Source organism: Brachyhypopomus gauderio, chromosome 2 (assembly GCF_052324685.1).
Source record: "Brachyhypopomus gauderio isolate BG-103 chromosome 2, BGAUD_0.2, whole genome shotgun sequence".
NCBI classification, from domain to species: domain Eukaryota; kingdom Metazoa; phylum Chordata; class Actinopteri; order Gymnotiformes; family Hypopomidae; genus Brachyhypopomus; species Brachyhypopomus gauderio.
The window spans coordinates 10,847,369-10,867,987 of record NC_135212.1 but is presented as its reverse complement, the minus strand read 5'-3'; the positions used below and the strand labels follow the sequence as shown (position 1 = coordinate 10,867,987).

The 20,619-nt window shown below is 44.5% G+C and overlaps 1 protein-coding gene across 2 annotated transcripts; it reads left to right on the top strand.

Moving 5' to 3' along the window:
- Positions 1-4,041: 4,041 nt before the first annotated feature.
- Positions 4,042-12,664, top strand: LOC143487722 (rho GTPase-activating protein 21-like). 2 transcript variants are annotated; one of them, XM_076986848.1, is made up of 13 exons: positions 4,042-4,205; positions 5,480-5,547; positions 5,723-6,022; positions 6,699-6,912; positions 7,226-7,365; positions 7,450-7,908; positions 8,016-8,045; positions 8,148-8,396; positions 8,530-8,655; positions 8,750-8,791; positions 9,043-9,867; positions 10,590-10,751; positions 11,250-12,662. In XM_076986848.1, exons 1-4 carry the CDS (start codon positions 4,055-4,057, stop codon positions 6,843-6,845), a joined length of 666 nt encoding a protein of 221 aa, XP_076842963.1. In that variant the 5' UTR covers positions 4,042-4,054; the 3' UTR covers positions 6,846-6,912; positions 7,226-7,365; positions 7,450-7,908; positions 8,016-8,045; positions 8,148-8,396; positions 8,530-8,655; positions 8,750-8,791; positions 9,043-9,867; positions 10,590-10,751; positions 11,250-12,662. The 2 variants fall into 2 exon arrangements, with proteins under 2 accessions (XP_076842963.1, XP_076842956.1); XM_076986841.1 differs by adding an exon at positions 10,057-10,209 and having other exon boundaries at positions 7,450-8,396; positions 11,250-12,664.
- Positions 12,665-20,619: the final 7,955 nt, after the last annotated feature.

The window sequence follows — 20,619 nt, the reverse complement described above, 5'->3', positions numbered from 1 at the left end:
ATGTGGAGCTGTGGTGATACAGCCCAGTTACTGATCTATATATGTGGAGTTGTGGTGATACAGCCCAGTTACTGATCTATATATGTGGAGAGTGGTGATACAGCCCAGTGACTGATCTATATATGTGGAGCTGTGGTGATACAACCCAGTTACTGATCTATACATATGGAGCTGTGGTGATACAGCCCAGTTACTGATCTATATATGTGGAGTTGTGGTGATACAGCCCAGTTACTGATCTATATATGTGGAGAGTGGTGATACAGCCCAGTTACTGATCTATATATGTGGAGTTGTGGTGATACAGCCCAGTTACTGATCTATATATGTGGAGAGTGGTGATACAGCCCAGTTACTGATCTATATATGTGGAGTTGTGGTGATACAGCCCAGTTACTGATCTATATATGTGGAGCTGTGGTGATACAGCCAAGTTACTGATCTATATATGTGGAGCTGTGATGATACAGCCCAGTTACCGATCTTTACATGTAGGGTAATGAAAAACTGGTAGTTATGCAGTCAATGTGATGTTTGTTTTTTTTTATGAAAAAAGTACTTTCTAAATTAAACCATCACTTGTCAGTTCATTAAATAATGATATAGTTCTGTCCTGCATATTTTGTTGTATCATTGTAATGTTTCCTTTAGTGTATTTTTTTTATGAGATTGAATAATGTATGCAGTATATATGTATTGTGCCAAACTGAATTAAATATATTAGTGTGTATAAGTATATTAGCACTCTAAAACCATTCCAGTTTCTCAAATCGCACCTTGGGAAAATTAATTGCCCATCCCTGCTCAAGAGGAACTGACTCAGAGAGTGTGTGTCTGTCTGATCCTGGACCTCAAGTGGGTTTTTACTAGTGCTACTAGCTAAGAACTTTACACAGGAGCATATAAACAGACTGAGACTACTTCAGTGAGTGAACTATGACATGACAAGTCTATAGGACAGAAAGTGTTTTCACATATTTATAAAGAAATAATGTGGCATACACCTTAGACTTAATCAATTAAACAAAATTAACAACCGTGGGGCAATTACCTTGAATCTCTTTGATAAGATTGATAAAATATTTAAAGACAATAGATACCAATTCATGGAAGAGACACACAGGAAGAACTTTCACAGGAAGAAATCATCAACACACAGGAAGAAATCATCAACTGAGAGAGAAAATTACATGACAGAAATAACCAAATCATGAACAGGTAATGACCTCTTATATTAGTCTTTGATACTTTATATCACCAAGAGCAGGTAATGACCTCTCTTATTAGTCTTTGGTACTTTATATCACCAAATCATGAACAGGTAATGACCTCTCTTATTAGTCTTTGATACTTTATATCACCAAATCATGAACAGGTAATGACCTCTCTTATTAGTCTTTGATACTTTATATCACCAAATCATGAACAGGTAATGACCTCTCTTATTAGTCTTTGGTACTTTATATCACCAAATCATGAACAGGTAATGACCTCTCTTATTAGTCTTTGATACTTTATATCACCAAATCATGAACAGGTAATGAATGACCTCTTATATTAGTGTTTGGTACTTTATATCACCAAATCATGAACAGGTAATGACCTCTCTTATTAGTCTTTGATACTTTATATCACCAAATCATGAACAGGTAATGACCTCTCTTATTAGTCTTTGATACTTTATATCACCAAATCATGAACAGGTAATGAATGACCTCTTATATTAGTGTTTGGTACTTTATATCACCAAATCATGAACAGGTAATGACCTCTCTTATTAGTCTTTGATACTTTATATCACCAAATCATGAACAGGTAATGACCTCTCTTATTAGTCTTTGATACTTTATATCACCAAATCATGAACAGGTAATGACCTCTCTTATTAGTCTTTGATACTTTATATCACCAAATTATGAACAGGTAATGACCTCTCTTATTAGTCTTTGATACTTTATATCACCAAATCATGAACAGGTAATGACCTCTCTTATTAGTCTTTGATACTTTATATCACCAAATTATGAACAGGTAATGACCTCTCTTATTAGTCTTTGATACTTTATATCACCAAATCATGAACAGGTAATGACCTCTCTTATTAGTCTTTGGTACTTTATATCACCAAATCATGAACAGGTAATGAATGACCTCTTATATTAGTCTTTGGTACTTTATATCACCAAATCATGAACAGGTAATGACCTCTCTTATTAGTCTTTGGTACTTTATATCACCAAGAGTAGATAATGGTCTGTTATTAGTATAGTGTGTGTGTGTGTGTGTGTGTGTGTGTGTGTGTGTGTGTGTGTGTGTGTGTGTGTGTGTGTGTGGAATGTGTATGAGAGAGATGGATGTATGTGTGTCTGGTGTGTGTGGAGTGGGTGTGAGAGAGATGTGCGTGTGTTTGGAGTGTGTGTCTGTGGTATACAGTATATGTGTATGTCTGCTTGGTGTATATGTGTGTTTGTGTGTGGAGTGGGTATGAGAAAGATGTATGTATGTGTGTGTGGTGTATATGTGTGTGACTGTGTGTAGTGGGTATGAGAAAGATGTATGTGTGTGGGCCTGCGTGTGTGGGGGGAGGGGGAGAGACAAAAAAATAATTGTCACTATCTCTGTTTCTCTGAGTGGAGAAGCCTTGTTTAATGTGATTTGCACCCTCCAAACAAACTGGACATATAACTTATCGCTTAACCGAAGGGATTTTTGTGTAATTGTGTGTGGTTTGACCCAATACTGTCTGAGTTTTTGACAAGTTAAACACAGGGGCAAATTGTGAAAAAGCCAATTCTGAAATTTACATGGGAGCCAATGGCGCAGTTTTCTGTGCCTAGGGCCAAACAAATGCTCATAACTCTAAATCTAATTGATCAAATGATTAGATATCTCGGCGTGCCAGAAAGGACAAGTTTATCTCTCAGGAAGTGGTGTTTTCATCTCACACACAATACCGGGGTGAACTCAAGCTAAGCGAACAGGACATTAAAAAGCATAAACACAAACTTGGATATAAACGTAAGTCGTGATGTTTCAGGACTTTGGCACGGTTGGAGGAGGTTTGCGCACACTACGAGCTCTGTTATGTACGCAACTGTTGGTAAAAAGTGGATAAACTCCGTTATCAACACTCGTTACAACGCCACTGACCTGCGCTCACCTTTAGGAAGAAGAGAACAGACAGCGTCAGTAGTTTTGAAGCTCCCTCGGTCATGTGCGGTGCCTTTGCTGCACCTCGTATGTGGTTTCTTCCAAAACGTGTGACAGAAGACCGCGTCTCACCAACGAGACTCAAAGCACAATCACAATAGCACAGATACTTCCCTAGTCTCCTGTTTTCCACTACGCTGGTGTTAAAAGTATTAGCGGCTCGCTAAGCTTGTAAACAAACCGCGCGGCACGAAGGTGTAGCAGTGTGTCGCCCTCAGAGCTGATGAGGTAACCGGGCCACGGCACAGACCGTTAGTGCAGGTGAGAGCGGACCGGCTGGGGAGCCGCATGAAACCAGGCAAAGAGCCGCAGTTTGGCCACTCCTGTTCTAGGTGAAGGTGTAAGGATTTTACAGCAGTTTATCCAGGAGATTTTTAATCATTTTTCCTGACAGTCTAACAGGCAGTTATAATTTGAAATTCTGAACATTCCGCCATTAATTTCTATGGGGCTTTTAGAATTTCTAAACTTAATTTTATTACATTCTACAAATCCTATCGACTCAAAAAATACATAGCACAGGTCACAGCGCCGAGACCTTTAAACACACAAATATGGACAAGAAGAAGAATAAGAAGCAGTAGGATAACAATATTGGGGTTTTAAGCCCTATAATAATAATAAGAAGTATGAGGGATAACAATATAGGGCTTTTCAAGCCCTATACCTAATATATATTTATATTGTGTCTGTCATAGCATGTTTCTTCCATCCTAGCATGGAACATAAAGACATCATAACACCTGTTATTCCGCTCTGACATCATAATGATTCTCAGTGTGATATGGGTCATTCCATGTGCAGTATCATATCAGATCAGTTTGTGTAAAGGACAGCTGCAAAAATGAAGTGGGACTTGTGCTGGTGTGCCAGAGGCACCCAGGATGATTGTAGATATGTGGACATGAAAGATCGAATTCCAGAGTCCAGAAGAGATGGAAGTAAGAAAACCAAAAGAAAACCAAAAGATGGGACAGACAACACCCATCCCAAGTGTGAGTGAATGAGTACATATGAGAACTCAACATTCACTCGCTGTTGATTCTTGTCTTTTAAATTTTTGTTCATGCAATAAAAGTGACATTCATTCACATATTAGTGAAACATCCAGACAGTAGGGTGAAAGTAGCATGTGTTTTTTTTCCCTGTGTAGGAACGTGTAGAAATGGGATTTTATCAAACAAAACGTTCTGTTCAGACATAAACTTAGAGGTGTAAGGAATTTGGAAATGTTTAAAAAGATTTGTACTCAGCAAGGTGTAAATGATTAACTTTTCAATCATTCTCCTCAAATGTTAGTTATAGCTACGTCAGAATGATATCAACGAGACCATCAGTCTTAGCAGAAATACCCAGCAGTGTATGGAGATGGTGAAGGAAAAGCAGATTTCCTAGGGCCCTGTGTTTGTGTGTCAGCCTTGTGTGATGTGTTCAATCCTGGACTGAAATTACTGAATTTTTTTGGCTAAGCAGATAAAGTTCCCATAGGTAGACCCACCCTAACCTGATAAAAATGAGACAAATAGCAATAGATTGAAAATGGATTGTAGGACAGCTACATGGCAGGCAGGTGTTTCCTCATGGTTAAATGTGGAGGTAAATATGCACAGCATTAAGAGCCAGCCAGCTAGTAAAGTGGATTGTAATAAGATACAACATTGTGTGAATTATATAACCATATGTGATATCTTCGGTCTTTTAAATGCAACTGCAACTCCCAGGGAAAGATACTAGTTTGACCATAAATGTAAAACAATGCAGACATATGCTCCTGATCTGATGGTCACAGGGTTGCCAACTTTAGACGTTCGCTTGGAGTGAGATTTTAACCTGGAGCCGGTGGCGAGTGTATTTTGTTGAGCGGGGGGGGCAACGAAAGTTGTTGAGCCGGGGGGGGGGGGGGGGGACGGGACGACACAGAACGTTAAATGGACACAGATTCAGTGTTATATCGCCGGTGGATGGCGCCAGAGCTAGCGAACTAGTAACGTATTGAATCATATATGTGGATCTGAGGTAAATAAACTGGATATTTTTTTTCGGCGTGAGATATCGGAAGTGTGGCGTGAGAGCGTGTGAAAACGGTCAAATGCGTGTGTCTCACGCTCAATGCGTGAGAGTTGGCAACCCTGTTGTCAGATCTGTGGGCTCCGTAGTAGTTGGTACCCTGGTAGCAGGTGTACATGAATGCAAATTCTTATTTTTTGGGTTTTGTAGCGCATGGATCAATCGAATATGATAATGTTTATGAACATTATGTCCTCCTCAGACATCTTCAACGACTCCTCTAAGGAGGGATGGCTGCACTTCAGACAGCTCAACACGGACAAGAACAAAGTACGTAGGACGTTCTTCTCCGTGGCCCTGTCTTATCACTTGTCTCCAGCTCTGTTCTCACAGAGGCTCTCGCCAGTCAGATATCATCATCCATCCTAGAGTCACCCCCACTCCCTCCATCGTATGATTGACGATGCCGTGCGCAACTTTCATGTCAAAACCTCCCTCTCTGCAGCGTGTGGGTAGGGGCATGCGGCCGTGGAAACAAATGTACGCAGTGCTGCGAGGCCACACCCTCTACCTATATAAGGACAGGAGGGAGGGGCTAGCGCACGTCAACTGCCAATTGGAGGAGGAGCCTGAGCCAGTGAGCGTCAAAGCCTGCCTGATCGACATCTCCTACAGCGACGCCAAGCGCAAGAACGTGCTGCGCCTCACCACGTCCGATTGCGAGTACCTGTTTCAGGCTGAGGGGCGCGACGACATGCTGTCCTGGATCCGCGTCATCCAGGAGAACAGTAACCTGTATGAGGAGGTAGGTGTCCGCCGTCTCCGTGGGCATTTAGAGGCTGGCAGTCCCGGGATGTGGTGTGATTCATCTCGGGGATAGACAGGAACAGCTGGTGGTGGTGTTAATGTTTTTAACCACAGCGCAGATTATGCGTGAGTCACCAGACAGTTCTTGAAGTTCTACTTCTCAAAGTCATGTTTCACCCGATTCTTCTCCAGCTGAAATGCAGGTGTCAGTCAGACTCTGTTTCAGACTCTGGATCCACAGTGATACTCCAGTTCTGCAGTTTATTGAGTATTTGGGTTAATACCGGGATTGCAGTGTTAGGGTTAGGTCGGAGGGTCATATTAATGCTGAACTACGCAGATGCTTCAGACAGCTACACGCTTCCAGCTGTGTTGCAGTGGTTTGGCCCCTTTCTGCTCTGTGGGATGACGAAGAAAGCTTTGCAAAGGCTCTGACAAGTGCTTCTTTACAGATTAAGAAGCACTTAGAATCTTTTTCAGGTCTTTATGAGAAATACACATCGATCAGCACAGCTGTAAAGAGCAGTCAGACACTGTTTGCTGAAGGTGTGAGCCTTAACCACAGGCCCCCACGGCTGTGAACAGGACGTCCCGTCAGTCTCCCTCTCTCTGAGGCCAGACACGACCACCTCCTTACATTACCTTACCTTACCTTCTCTCTGTCCCCGCCACAGAATGCGGCCGTGACCAGAACTGACCTGATCATCAAGAAGATCAAAATCAGAGTACATTTCCATGAGGTAGGGCCATGTTGGTGCCAGTGCTCCCCCCAGCAAGACCGAGCCTTCCCACAAAGCCTTGCGACAGTCTCTCAGCATTAAACAGACTCTGCTTGGGGTCAGGAATGGCAAATGCAAAAGTACACACTCTCCCAGAAGAACAGCAAAGGTACACACACACACACACACACACACACACACACACACACACACACACACACACACACACACACACACACACACACACACACACACACATTGACAGGAGGGGAACAGCAGAGGTACACACACATTCATACTGATGTCACTATGGGATATGGTCAGCTTGTATACATTTCAGAAGTGTGGGGCAGGTTTTCAGGGGTAAACAGACAGCAGTGCCTCTGCAGATCCAGTCACTGCCAGCGCCGCACACTCACACAGCCACGCAGTCATCGCCATCACATTGTACTAACATGGCATCTTGTGCCACTGTGTCCCAGACAACAGCAACCCAAGGGACAAGGCTGCGTGGAAGAGAGGCCGTACAGGGTTGAAGAAGAAGCCCCAGGAGAAGAAGAGCCCAGCGGGGGTCATGTTCGGCGTGCGGCTGGACAGCTGCCCCCCAGCACGCAACAACAGGGTAAGAACCCCGTTGCCTGTTTGGTACGACACGGAAGCTTCTCTGTCCGCTTGCTTTGTTTTTCACGTGTGTGTGTGTGTGCAGTGTGTGCCTCTGATCGTGGAGGTGTGCTGTAAGCTGGTTGAAGAGAGAGGCCTGGAGCACACAGGCATCTACAGGGTCCCGGGCAACAACGCCACCATCTCCAGGATGCAGGAGGAGCTGGACCTCTCCTTCGACCAATGGGAAAGCTTTGATTCCCAGTGCACTTACCCTCACTCGGGCAATGCAGAAATTGCAACATAAATGTGCAGTGGCCCACACCTGTGCTGTATACACACACACACACACACACACACACACACACACACACACACACACACACACACACACACACACACACACACACACACACACACACACACACACACACACACACACACACATACACTCTCACTCACTTCTGCTCTTTATATTTCTCACAGAAATGGCGAGATCTCAACGTGATCGGCAGCTTGCTCAAGTCCTTCTTTAGGAAACTCCCAGATCCTCTGTTTACTAATGGTATGAAACAGTCACATACATATTTTCCTGTGTTGTTAACATGTTAAGAGTTGGGAAAGTTAATGGGATTTCCCCTTTTGAAGCAGTTGAACATCCTTATGCTTCAGTTTTAGGGCGCCACCTAGGGGACACAGTTGGTAATTGAAGTTGTTTTTATTCTTCCCCTCCCTTTTCTGACTGTTTGGATTATGGCCTGGGTTGTGTTGTACAGCTAGTTCAGGTTTCTTGTCTGTTTACAGAAAAGTACTCTGACTTCATCGAGGCCAATCGAAAGGAAGATAACGTGGAGAGTCTGAAGACCCTGAAGCGTCTGGTGACCAGTTTAACCAACGACCAGTCTCTGTGTCATCCTCTGTGAGCAGAGAGCACCATACCTGCCACATTCTCTTCCTCTGCAGATCCGCGAGCTGCCCAACCATCACTGCGAAACCCTTAAGTTCCTCTTTGGTCACCTAAAAACTGTCTCGGAGAACTGTGAGAAGAATAAGGTAGGAGTGATTAGAATCAAGTATATTTGAGTGTAACATGGCAATGTGTTGCACAGTTGAATCTTAGAGAGGTTTCATGTGTTGGAGTTGAGTGTGGGACAGGGTGAGGATTTACTCCATATCTGTTCCTCAGATGGGGCCCCGTAACCTGGCGATCGTGTTTGGGCCGACACTGGTCAGAACCTCTGAGGACAACGTGACCCACATGATCACGCACATGCCTGACCAGCACAAGATCATGGAGACCCTCATTCAGCAGGTCAGAGCAGGGCCGTCTGTTTGCACAGCTGCCCGCGTTTATCAGAGTGAGTTTGATTATTCCAGAAAAGTTCACCAATCCGATTCTCTTACAGTATGACTGGTTCTTCACTGAAGAAGGAGATGAGGACCCTGTAGTGAGTATCCTTGTTAAAGACTGTATGCCACGTGATAAGTGCCTCCACAGCCCTTACTGTCTGTGTCAGGAATGACACAGCGTCCCCGTCATTAGGGGGCGGTTAACTAAATGGCTGGCCGTAGCTGGTCTGATCGCGAGTAACTGAAACGCTATGACCTCCACGCTGACCGCATCTCTGCACCTTTACCTCACCTTCTCCCCCCCCCCCCCCCCCCCGTCACCCCTCCACCCTCCTTCCCCTCCCCACAGGCTGCTGCCCAGCAGGACAGCACGGTGCGGTCTCAGCCCGTCCCCAACACCCACCACCTGCTGAACAACATCGGCCACACGGCGTTGGGAGACCCCTCAGGTAGGACCCGCTCTCACGGTCGTGCCAGGCATACGCCAGTGAGGGGTCAGGACGGCAGGCGCGCTCGGCCAGGCAGCCCCGCCCTCGTCCACGCGCTCCTGTCTGCTCTGGGTGTTTGAATTTTCTTGAGTAGCCCACACGATTGGCAGCTACACATGCATTTCATTGATTGTCTCAATGTTTACACTAAGTAAGCTTATAAGGAATGTCTTGTTGCCTATGTAAACGTGAACTATTTTAAAAGTTCCTGTATATATGTGCAGCTTTTGAATTGTTTTTGTTTGATTTGTTTTCTTTTCCTCCTCCTTTGGTTTGTCCTCTTTCTCATGGTTTTTGCTGCGTTGTTTGTCTTCTGGTGAAATGCGGTTCTTTCTCCATCACCCTCTTGGTTTTCTTGCCCCGGTTCTTGCTTTTCTTCCTTTTCATCCCTTGCTCATGCCATTCCTCCTTTAGCCTGTGTTATGACCAGTGGCGGTTCTAGTGGTGGGGCCACAGGGGCATTGGCCCCAGTTGAAATCTGATTGGCCCCCTGAATTACCCCTGCCTGTCACTCATCTGTTCTTTGCCCGAGATCATCAGATTATAGGTGGATGCAATTCCATACCCAAACACTAGTGGCGCCAAATTGGAATGTCCAGCGTGAATAAAGCTTACAGAAGATTTGCACGATCCTGCGGAGATAGTTTTTCTATCCACAATCGATGGCACTTTTGAGGAGTTGGTTGGTAAGTCATAAATCCCTGTTTACTCACAGCTGTCACATAGCTTAAGTCTGATAAACATTAAACTAAGAAGCAAAGCTAACATTAGTTAACAGTAGTGTTAACTGAGGCCCTACTTGTTTTTAGACATGAACGTTAGGATTTTGCTAATAAATGTAATGCGAATTCATGTTCTTCTTTGTAACTTGATAGAGAATATGAAAGGGTCAGAGTCAGGCAGGAATTCAGCAGTTTTTGGTCAAAAGATTGACTCATCCAGACGCTGAAACAGAGCAGAGAGAGAGCAGCAGGAGACTGTAGACCAGAGTCTGGTCAGGAATCAGGGCACCTCCAGGCTCTCATCAGGTCAGAAATCATTTAGGGAGAGCAACAACAGTTTATGCTGTAATGTATGAAGTGTCTAATATTGTAACTTGTGAAATGGCACATAAGTTCACTGAATTCTTACATCTCACAGTGATGATTTACCATAACTTTAATGTAATGGCTTTAATTTTTATTGGTTCGTATATCACCACATCTACCACAACTCACTTTATATTTTCAAGTCTTTCCTTCAGTTTTAAATAAATAATAATGTGGTCTTATACATTATCGGAGAGGTGATGATTATCATGCAGAGGTGATGTGTTGAGACACAGCCTGTAAGGGCTGTAGGGCTGTAGTGCCACAGGGGTCTGTCTGAGACGTCTCCAGCAACATCGCCTGATGTTTCCTCACTGCAGATCCTCAACATGTTCTCAACTGTTGCTCCTACTGTTGCCATTGTGACAGAAGGCAGCAACTCATCCAGCTCATCATGGATGTCAGTAAGAAAACCTCGCTTGTCACTTAACCAGCTAGTGAACATGCAGAAGTCCAGAAAATCCTCCATGCTGATCATAACGGTGAGCATCATATATTGGGCAACGTCCTCAATGGATCTTCCAGGCAGTCTAAACCTTTCGTAGATGTCAGCAGCGTAATAAAGATCCAGAAGAGACAAGTTGATCTAGAGTAATAACGTGTGAGTAGTAAACAAGATTGTAGTCACTGATCACTGGATTTAAAAACAACAAATATGGAGGAAATCATGAATAATAATAGTAAAAATAGAATAGATTAAATAAAACATTTTTGTCCTTCACCTGCTTTAGGGAGTCTCCCACAATAGCAGACATTTACGGCATTTGGCAGACGCCCTTATCCAGAGCGACTTACATTTTTATCCAAGTGAGCAATTGAGGGTTAAGGGCCTTGCTCAGGAGCACCTCAGTCATGGCCTCAGGTCTGGGAATCGAACCCACGACCCTCCGGTCACAAGACCAGTTCCCTAACCACCAGGCCATGACTGCCCGACATGAAGTTGACAGTTGCCTTCACGCTGAGACGATGTTTTATTTCAGGTGGTAACATATTCAGAATGACCCTCATGACCTCTCCGTAGATCAGGCTGAAGATCTTGTCATCCGAGATGCCAAACATGGTCCTGAGAGGCTCTGGCAGAGGTGCTGTGCTGCTTCATGCGGCTACATCAAACCTGCTGAAAGGAACGTTTCCCCATAAACTACACAATACATACAGACATCACCAGCTGGATTATAAATCAAGCCAAAACTGTTCAACTCAGTGCTTGTGGACTTTGAGTCAATGTGTCTACATTTAACTTAGTAAATAACTCAGCCTGTCAATACTCCAGATGAATACTCATCACCAACCTTCAGACTGAGTAGTGACTCACCTGCACGAGGAATTGGACATTAACAGAAGAGAGAGACGATTATGTCGGCTCTCCTCAACATGTCCCTGGCTGCAGGTCACCTGAGAGGGAGAATCACACATCTCTCCACACCCCACCTCACGGGGGATGCTGGAGATGGAGACTCCATCTGTGGACCTCACCCCTAACAGGTCTGTCTCAAGAGCTGGAACAACCACCTCCTTCACAGCTACTTTGACCCATCCAGACATTTTTTCCAGCACTTCAATGAAATCCTCCATTCTCATCTAGTTTAGGTTGAAGTGTAAAAAGGTCATCAGGATCCTTAATTATTAAAAGCCTAATGATTTTAAATTATTACTTAATGACTGAAACATGATTTTTCAAACTTAAGCTGATTATCATGTACTGTTATAAAGCTCTGAACACACATGACCAAAGGCTCTTGTTGCTATGGTAATTCATACAAACCCTAATTTTGCAGTCAAGAACCAAAAGTCTAGAGGTCCCTGTAGTTAAAACGTTACACAGCTCTCTAAACTACACTGAACGAACAGATCCTTGAAATGATCAGTGTTACAGTGATGCACACTGAGTTTTGTTCTATTAATGAATACACAGACAAACAGACTCACATTGCTTGGCAGTGTGTTCCTCAGCTCTTGCCACTGTCTGAAATTTTTTTTAAGTGTTAAATTGTCACCCAGTTGAATATTCCAGCACATGTGTGTAAAGGTTGAGTAGGTGATGTGTGGAGAGTGAGAACTTACTCTTCAGTTACAACTGCAGCATCAGTCTCAGGGGTGGATGAGACTCCACTTCACCCACATGGAGGCGTGTTGAGATCCTCCATCACTGCCTCCTCAGGGGAAAGGGGAAAGAAATATTTAATTTCATCTTCTATGAGGCACATAAGCAAATGTCACTAAAACATCAGTTATGGAAAATACCACTGTTGTGAATAAATAACTGTATAATGCGTCACATATTTGGTAACATATTAGCACACTAAATCTTACCTGAAAACCATCTGCTTTGGGCTTTCTTTGTCTTCTTGCTTTTCATGCTGGAGACAGACACATCACAGTCATCAGCAGGAAGATCATCTGCTGGCCCAGCTTTATTAGTCTGAAGAGAATATGAAGACCTTTCAATCACTCATTAGCGGTTTTACAATTCTCAGAATCCCACATAAAGGGTGCTAAAACAAACTGTAAAACATATTTAAGCATATTTTGAAAACAGTCACGTTTCTAGACGGCATTGACAGGGGTGTGTCCATCGTATTTGGACTGTGTTGAATATGTAAAAATCAGATTAGCAATATGTTACTTGTCGTTTTCTGGGTTCTTAATATGCATGTGGGTTAATTACTTTCCCAACTTGGGTAACTTTATCGGACAACTCGAGCTTAACCTGCTCCAGCGGCTTGAACAATAAATGTTCAACTTCCTAGTACATGACCATCTAAAAAAAAAAAAAAAGGTCTTTTTCAAGTTAATGGTGAACACAGACTGGCTTAAATTTCGTTACCAACACCTACTAACAGCTAGCATTATAGCATTGAAAGTAATAATAATTCATTATCAATTCGCAACATAATTGGGTTTACATTCTTTTTTTTTGCAATGACAATACAAATGTACAATACAAGTATGGGCCATGCAACACATTTAACCCGCCCACACACCTTGCGCCATGTCACACCCTCTTTGGAGTGAGGGGTGTGTAATACACTTAATACCATATTATGAGCTATATCTACATTTGCTTTCTAACATGGGTTTCTAAGTCAAACCATGCATGTTATATAGGCCTTTCTCAACTATGTTATGTTATGCTTAAAACGCACGCTGTGTAATTAAGGAAGGACCCTCGTCTCCCCATCACGTCAGAATAAGTTGAAGAGAAACTACAAGTGGAACTGACGCCCCCCGTTTGCACACCGAAACATTTCAGCTGATTGCTGCGAGCATTCCCACCAGCCCAACCAAGGTCCAGGACCCCTTATATTTTACACAAAGTCTTCACTTTTTTGGTAGGAACGCCTGTCAGCACTAATCTCGCGAGAACTGACACTCATATGGAAGAAAAACTGTCATCGCATTTTGAATTTGAATATAAAGCACTGAATTTTTTTTGCCCTTGAATTTGAAGCTCTGAATTTTTTTTGCACTGAAATTATGCATCTGAATTTTGTTGCTTTTGAGTTTAATGCTTGAATTTTCCAGAACACGCTTTCACTTTTATTATTCATGGTTAATAAAATACAATGAAAAAAAATTCAAGCGTTAAAAAATTCAAAAGATATTTTTTCAAGTTGCTCGAATTTGATTGGCCAAATTTGGCTCACAAAGTACGCGTGCAAAAATTTGCGTGCAAAAATATGAGTTCAAAGATATTCAGAGTAAATATCCGGGACACAAAGGATGAGCAATCGATTCAAGTCTCCAATCGATGCAACATCCAACCAATCACATTACGCTCCACTGGTCACTTGACTGCGGTGTTTGAAACCACCGGCGGACAGAGGAAGAGTTTTGGCGGTGCACGGGATCGGCTCCTCTTCGGTGAGTCAATTTACTCCTTGTGGTGTTTTTAAGATTCAGTAAGAGACAGTAAACGACGTGTTGCACATCAGAGGTTTGCGCTGGACTGATCTGGACTCGCTCCAGCTTGTTTTCCACCCGCCAAAAAAGCGTTGTCTATCTAGTCAACAAAGCTGCGTATGTGTGTCTGTCCGTCAGTCCACACTGTGCTTTATGATATTATATTTATCATAAAATCATTACATCCGTTTATTACTTCCTTACCAGCTGTAACAGTCCAGGGACAGAAACAGAGATCGAAATGTCGTGAAATAGATGAGGACTCAGACATGGTTAAAAGAGAAATGTATTTAAAAGTAAAATAAGCATGAGAGTCTTGTCTAGAACAAGAATTCTGAGGAGAGAGGGCAGTCCTCGGGTCGGTATCATATATTTATCTTAATCACAGCATGTCTGGGCACACTGAGAACCGGGGGGGGGGGGGGGGGGGGGGGCAGTTTTCCTGTTCTAACCTAAGCAGCCGCCGTGCCAGTTACACACAGCTGATGTGTCATCAGAGTAAGGGAAAATAGCATGGTGTTTTCTACCTCTGCATATTCCTTTTAACATGGAATATTTTATTATATGGTATATGGGCAACACGGTGGCTTGATGATTAGCATGTTTGCCTCTCAGCACTGGGGTCTTGGGTTCAAATCCCTATCTGAGTGGAGTGTCCATGTTCTCCCCATGTCTGCGTGGGTTTCCTCCGGGGGCTCTGGTTTCGTCCCACAGTCCAAAGACATAGAGGTTAGGTAAATTGGCAGTCCCTGACAAATTCTCCCTGAGTGTGTCTGTGTCTCTTCATGTTCAATCAAATCAAAATTAATTTATATAGCTCCTTCCATTCCTTCATTACCTTGCATTGACCAAAGTGCTTAACAAAACAAATAAAACAATATCATAAAACCATTTAAGGTAAAAGTAGAAATTTGCAATGTCAAAAATTAAGTGCTTAATCAAACAAAACAAATAAAACAATATCATACAACCATTTAAAATAAAAGTAGAAGTAATTTAAAGTGCCAAGAATTATACGTCAAAGGTCAGGTCAGAGATGGAATGCAACTCTAAGGGAAGACAGTTCCAGGCCATTGGACCAGCAACAGAGAAGGAACGATCCCCCCAGTGCTTGCATCTAGATTTTGGCACTTTGAGTAGGTATTGGCCAGCTGACTGTAAGACTCTGCTGGGCTGATGGATTTGTAGTTCTGTGATGTAGGGTGGTGCAAGGTCATTCAAAGCTTTAAAAACAAAGACCAGCAGTTTAAACTGTATTCTAAACTGAACCGGGAGCCAGTGTAAAGATGAAAAAACAGGTGTAATGTGCTCAGATTTACATGTCAATAAACGAGTGGCAGAGTTTTGAACAAGCTGTAAACGAGAGATGGAAGACTGATTAATTCCAACATATAGAGTGTTAAAATAGTCGAGTCTAGAGCTCACAAATGCATGGATGGCTTTCTCCAAATCAGTATGGCTGAGGAAAGGCTTTACTTCAGAGAGCAAACGGGGCTGATGTTTTCACAACTGAATCAATCTGTTTATCAAGTTTTAAATTACTGTCAAGCTTCACTCGTAGATTTTTTACCACCTGGTTAAGGTGGGGGAGCGAAATACTTGAACTGAAATAATTGTTACATGGATTCCTGTTAGTGTCAAACAAAATCCATTAAGTTTTGTCATTATTCAAATGGAGAAAAATTTGAGACAACCAATGCTTAATGTCATTTAAGCAGCTGATAACAGAATTAAGACTGAGTGCTGATTTTGCAGCAACAGGCAGATAGATTTGTAAATCATCTGCATACAAATGGAAAGACAGGTTATGACGTGCAATGATAGATCCTAGTGGCAGCATGTAAAGTGAGAAAAGTACAGGCCCCAGAATGGATCTCTGCTGAACACCAGAGGTCAAAGGAATCGCAGAAGTGGAAGAAAGATCACCTATCATTACAGAGAATGTTCTGTCTTTTAGATAGGACTTAAACCACTTAAGAACAACTCCCTGGAGGCCGATATGGTGGTCAGACGAGTAATAAGTATCTGATGGTCCACAGTGTCAAAAGCTGCTAAGAGGTCTAACATGACCAGCAGAACTGGTATCAAGGGACAAAAGAACATCATTTTGTACTTTAAGTAGTGCAGATTCAACACTATGATGAGATCTAAAACCAGACTGGAATTTTTCAAACAAATTATGAGATTCTAGAAAAGATTGCAACTGAATAAAAACAACCCTTTCCAGAACTTTAGATAAGAATGATAGATGAGAAATTGGCCTGAAGTTAGAAAGAACTGTAGGATCTAGACCTGTTTTTTTTAAGAAGTGGCCTGACCACAGCGTGTTTAAAGACGGACGGGACAAATCCTGAACTTAGACAGCTATTAATAAATGTCAAAAGACAGGGACCAATAGTGTCAAAGGACTGCTTGAACATCTTAGAAAGAATGATGTCCAGAGGACAGTTTGTGGATTTCATTTGTTGAACCACTTCAGTGAGATGGGTAGATATATCAACTCAAAATGGTTAATAACAGCAGATGTTATTGTACAGTATTATATGTACTAGCAATGTCCTGCTTAATGGAGTCTATATTGTTTTTAAAATGTCTAAGAAAATCATCACAGGTAGACTGTGTAGCCGTTTTCAGAACATCAATGGAGGGATTAATTCAGACCCTTGGCTGTCACACTCAGGAATTTTTTATGTTGCAATTCTGTCATTTAGAACATTTGTATTGCTTCATTACGATATCTAACCACCTGTAATACATAATCCTGTATAGTTCACCTCTAGGTACACCTACAGTCATATGAAAAAGTTTGGGCACCCCTAATAATCTTAATCATTTTAATTAAATCATCTTAATTAGGGTTTTTGTAACAAGCTATTTCAGTTTGATATATCTAGTAACTGATGGACACAGTAATATTTCAGGATAGAAATGAGGTTTACTGTACTAACAGAAAATGTGCAATATGCATTAAAACTAAATTTGACAGGGGCAAAAGTATGGGCACCTCAACAGAAAAGTGACATTAATATATAGTAGATCCTCCTTTTGCAAAAGGAGTCGCTTCCTGTAGGTGTTAATGAGTTCCTGGATCCTGGATGAAGGTATTTTTGACCATTTCTCTTTACAAAACAATTCCAGTTCAGTTAAGTTTGTTGGTCGCCGAGCATGGACAGCCCGCTTCAAATCATCCCACAGATGTTCAATGATATTTAGGTTTGGGGACTGGGATGGCCATTCCAGAACATTGTAATTGTTCCTGTGCATGAATTCCTGAGTAGACTTGGAGCAGTGTTTTGGATCATTGTCTTGCTGAAATATCCATCCCCGGCATAACTTCAACTTCGTAAGTAAGTAATTAAGTAAAGCTTTATTTATATAGCACTTTCTGCTTTACAGAATCCATAAAAAGTAAAACATGGTACAAAGTTTAAACTACATTTTAGTACAACAATAAATAATTGACTTTTGTAATAAAATAAAATTAAGTAAAAATTACATAAATACTCAAATACACACCTACTATATCGATACAATAAACTATTTCAAAGCAAGAGAATAAAAATACGTCTTCAATTGCTTTTTAAAGACCTGAAATTAGTCAGATAGTCTGATCTCAGTAGGGAGACTGTTCCATAATTTTGGAGCGTAGACTACTAAAGGCCCGGTCCCCTTTGATTTTAAGTTTGTACGGGGGACAAATATTAGCCCTTGGTTTGAATACCTTATGTCACGGTCACAGCTCCGGACCCTTCCCTGTGGGCGTGCCACTATGTCGTCTGCGTGTCGTTATGCCCATGTATGTACTTCCGTGGGTGTGGGTTGTTCGTGAGCGTGTTCGTAGTCGCACCTGTGCCTTGTCTCGAGATCACGAGGGTTTGTGTTATTCACCTATTTAATGTGCGTTCGCGCAGTGTCTTGTGCTCGTCTTTGTCTAAAGTTTCGTGCCTGTGTGAGAGGTGTGTTGTCTGTTTGCACTCCGCACGGAGCTTCACGTGTTTGTTTGTTTTCATTAAACGTTCAGTGTTGCACAGTTGACGTTCGTCGTGCTTCATATCTCGAGCGTCACAGAAAGACGAGCCAAATAAAAGAAGGTATGCCTGGATATGCCACCAGGGCGCCTAAAGGTAGGAGAAAGAGCCGACGTCACCATGGCTCTTCTCCAGTCCGACGTCCCGAAGCCCCCATCTCCGAGCAGGAGATGATGCAGAGCCCCATCTGCGCTTACATACTCTGCGCCGCTCGGAGTGCGGAAGACGCGGAGATGGCCGAACACCTCCGTCAGTCCGCGGTGCGTATATGGGAGGACCAACACCCCACCGCGTCCCTAGAGCCACCACCAAGGGCTGTGGGCGGTTGTGTTTCGGAGGTGGAGAGAAACATGCCCCGGCGCGCGCCCTCTCCCGAGCGAGTTCCTGAGAGCGCCGAGGAGAGGAGAGAGGAGGTGTTTTTCCAGGCGGCGTGGAGAGAGGGACTCCGCGCGATGACGCGCGAGACCAACCCCCTGGCCGAAACCAGAGAAGGCACGGAGGACCCGCTGGTCGTCTATGCGGGGATGGTACGTGCCAATCCTCCCGAGGACGAGTCCGAGGAGGACGGCTCGGAGGAGGAGGAGTATCCCCCCTCAGTTTGCTCAAGGAGCACTGTGTATTACGGGGGGAAGGGGGGCAGTCTCCCACCGTTTGAAGGCGGGGCGGAGGGGACGGACTACGAGGTGGAGGAGTATTCCCCGTCAGTGTGCTCAAAGAGCACGGTCTACTACGGGGAGGGAGACGTCAGTCCTCCACCGTCTGACTACGGCGAGGAGAGGGAAGACTTCAGTCCCCCTTCGTCGCTGCACCCAGCCCTGTCGGGAACCGACGGGCAGAGCGAGGAGAGCGAGGGGGAGAGTCTTCGGTCGGTGAGTTCCCTCTCGACCGTATGCAAAGGGGGTAGGAGCGGACCGGACAGTCCGCCCACGTCAGACAGTGGAGACTCCTGCGGTGAGGAGCCCATGGAGCACGCTCGCTGTGAGACCCCCACACGGTCCATGGACTGGAGCGTGGCCGAGGAGGAGGAGCCGGCGATGGACACCACCCCCGATACCGGAACCAGGGGAGGCTGGCCTGGCAGAGGAAGGGCTTCCTACGGGAGGTTCCCAGAGAGGGTGGAGGAGCGCCAGCAGGCTTATAGGGCGGCAAGCCCCTACGGAACTCCCGGAGGAGGTAGCCGCGGACCAGGGAGGACAGTTGCCGCGAGACACGCTGGTCGCACCGCCTCCAGGCGGGAAACAGGTCGCGCTGCGCCTCGCGCGGCCGCCAGTCGCGCTGCGCCTCGCGCGGCCGCCAGTCGCGCTGCGCCTCGCGCGGCCGCCAGTCGCGCTGCGCCTCGCGCGGCCACCAGTCGCGCTGCCCCCAAGCGGTCTCCAAGTCGCGCTGCTCCTGGCGCGTCCGCCGGTCGTGCGTCACCTGGCGGTGAGCACGCAGCACAGGCGGGGGGAGACCCGCCTTCTGCAGCGCCTCCAGTCCCCGGAGCTTTCTCTCCGCTGCAGGCTTTGCCTAAGGCGGGGAGCTTGGCTCCGATGATGAATGTTTATGTACCGGTGTTTTTGTCAGTCCCAGTGTTTCTCCCTAATCCACTGTTCCCATTTGTGCCCTTTGTGTTCAGCGTCCCTGTGTGCATGTTTGTGACTGTGCCATTGTTTAACGTATTCTCCCCTGTCTTCCCAGGGAGGGTGTTCTAGAGCTGTTCGCGGCGGTTCCCACCATCGGGGGAGACGGCTCTCGGAGGCTCGTGAACCCGGCGGCTCCGGACCTGCCCGTTGGTATTGGTTCGGGGCTTTTCCAGCTACGCGGGAAGCTCCGGGAGTAGCGAGCCCCTGGTGGAGGGTTCTGTCACGGTCACAGCTCCGGACCCTTCCCTGTGGGCGTGCCACTATGTCGTCTGCGTGTCGTTATGCCCATGTATGTACTTCCGTGGGTGTGGGTTGTTCGTGAGCGTGTTCGTAGTCGCACCTGTGCCTTGTCTCGAGATCACGAGGGTTTGTGTTATTCACCTATTTAATGTGCGTTCGCGCAGTGTCTTGTGCTCGTCTTTGTCTAAAGTTTCGTGCCTGTGTGAGAGGTGTGTTGTCTGTTTGCACTCCGCACGGAGCTTCACGTGTTTGTTTGTTTTCATTAAACGTTCAGTGTTGCACAGTTGACGTTCGTCGTGCTTCATATCTCGAGCGTCACACCTTAAAGTTCTCTTACTATGAATAGGATGCAGGAGCTAATTTATGTATGCTGGGGCCTCGTTTTGAACAGCCTGATAAGTAATCATTAAAATCTTAAAATCAATTCTGTATCTAACAGGTAACCAGTGTAAAGATGCCAGTACTGGTGTGATATGTTCCCTACGCTTTGTTCTTGTGACCACGGACGTAATTTTGGGGGGGGGACGGGGGGGACATGTCCCCCCCACTTTTTCAAA

Bases quoted from the DNA above. Each gene is read 5' to 3' on its own strand.
- LOC143487722 (XM_076986841.1), top strand. From the start codon at position 4,055: ATGAAGTGGGACTTGTGCTGGTGTGCCAGAGGCACCCAGGATGATTGT. The intron at 4,206-5,479 runs GTGAGTGAATGA...TGTCCTCCTCAG, and splicing joins AGACAACACCCATCCCAAGT to ACATCTTCAACGACTCCTCT. The intron at 5,548-5,722 runs GTACGTAGGACG...CCCTCTCTGCAG, and splicing joins TCAACACGGACAAGAACAAA to CGTGTGGGTAGGGGCATGCG.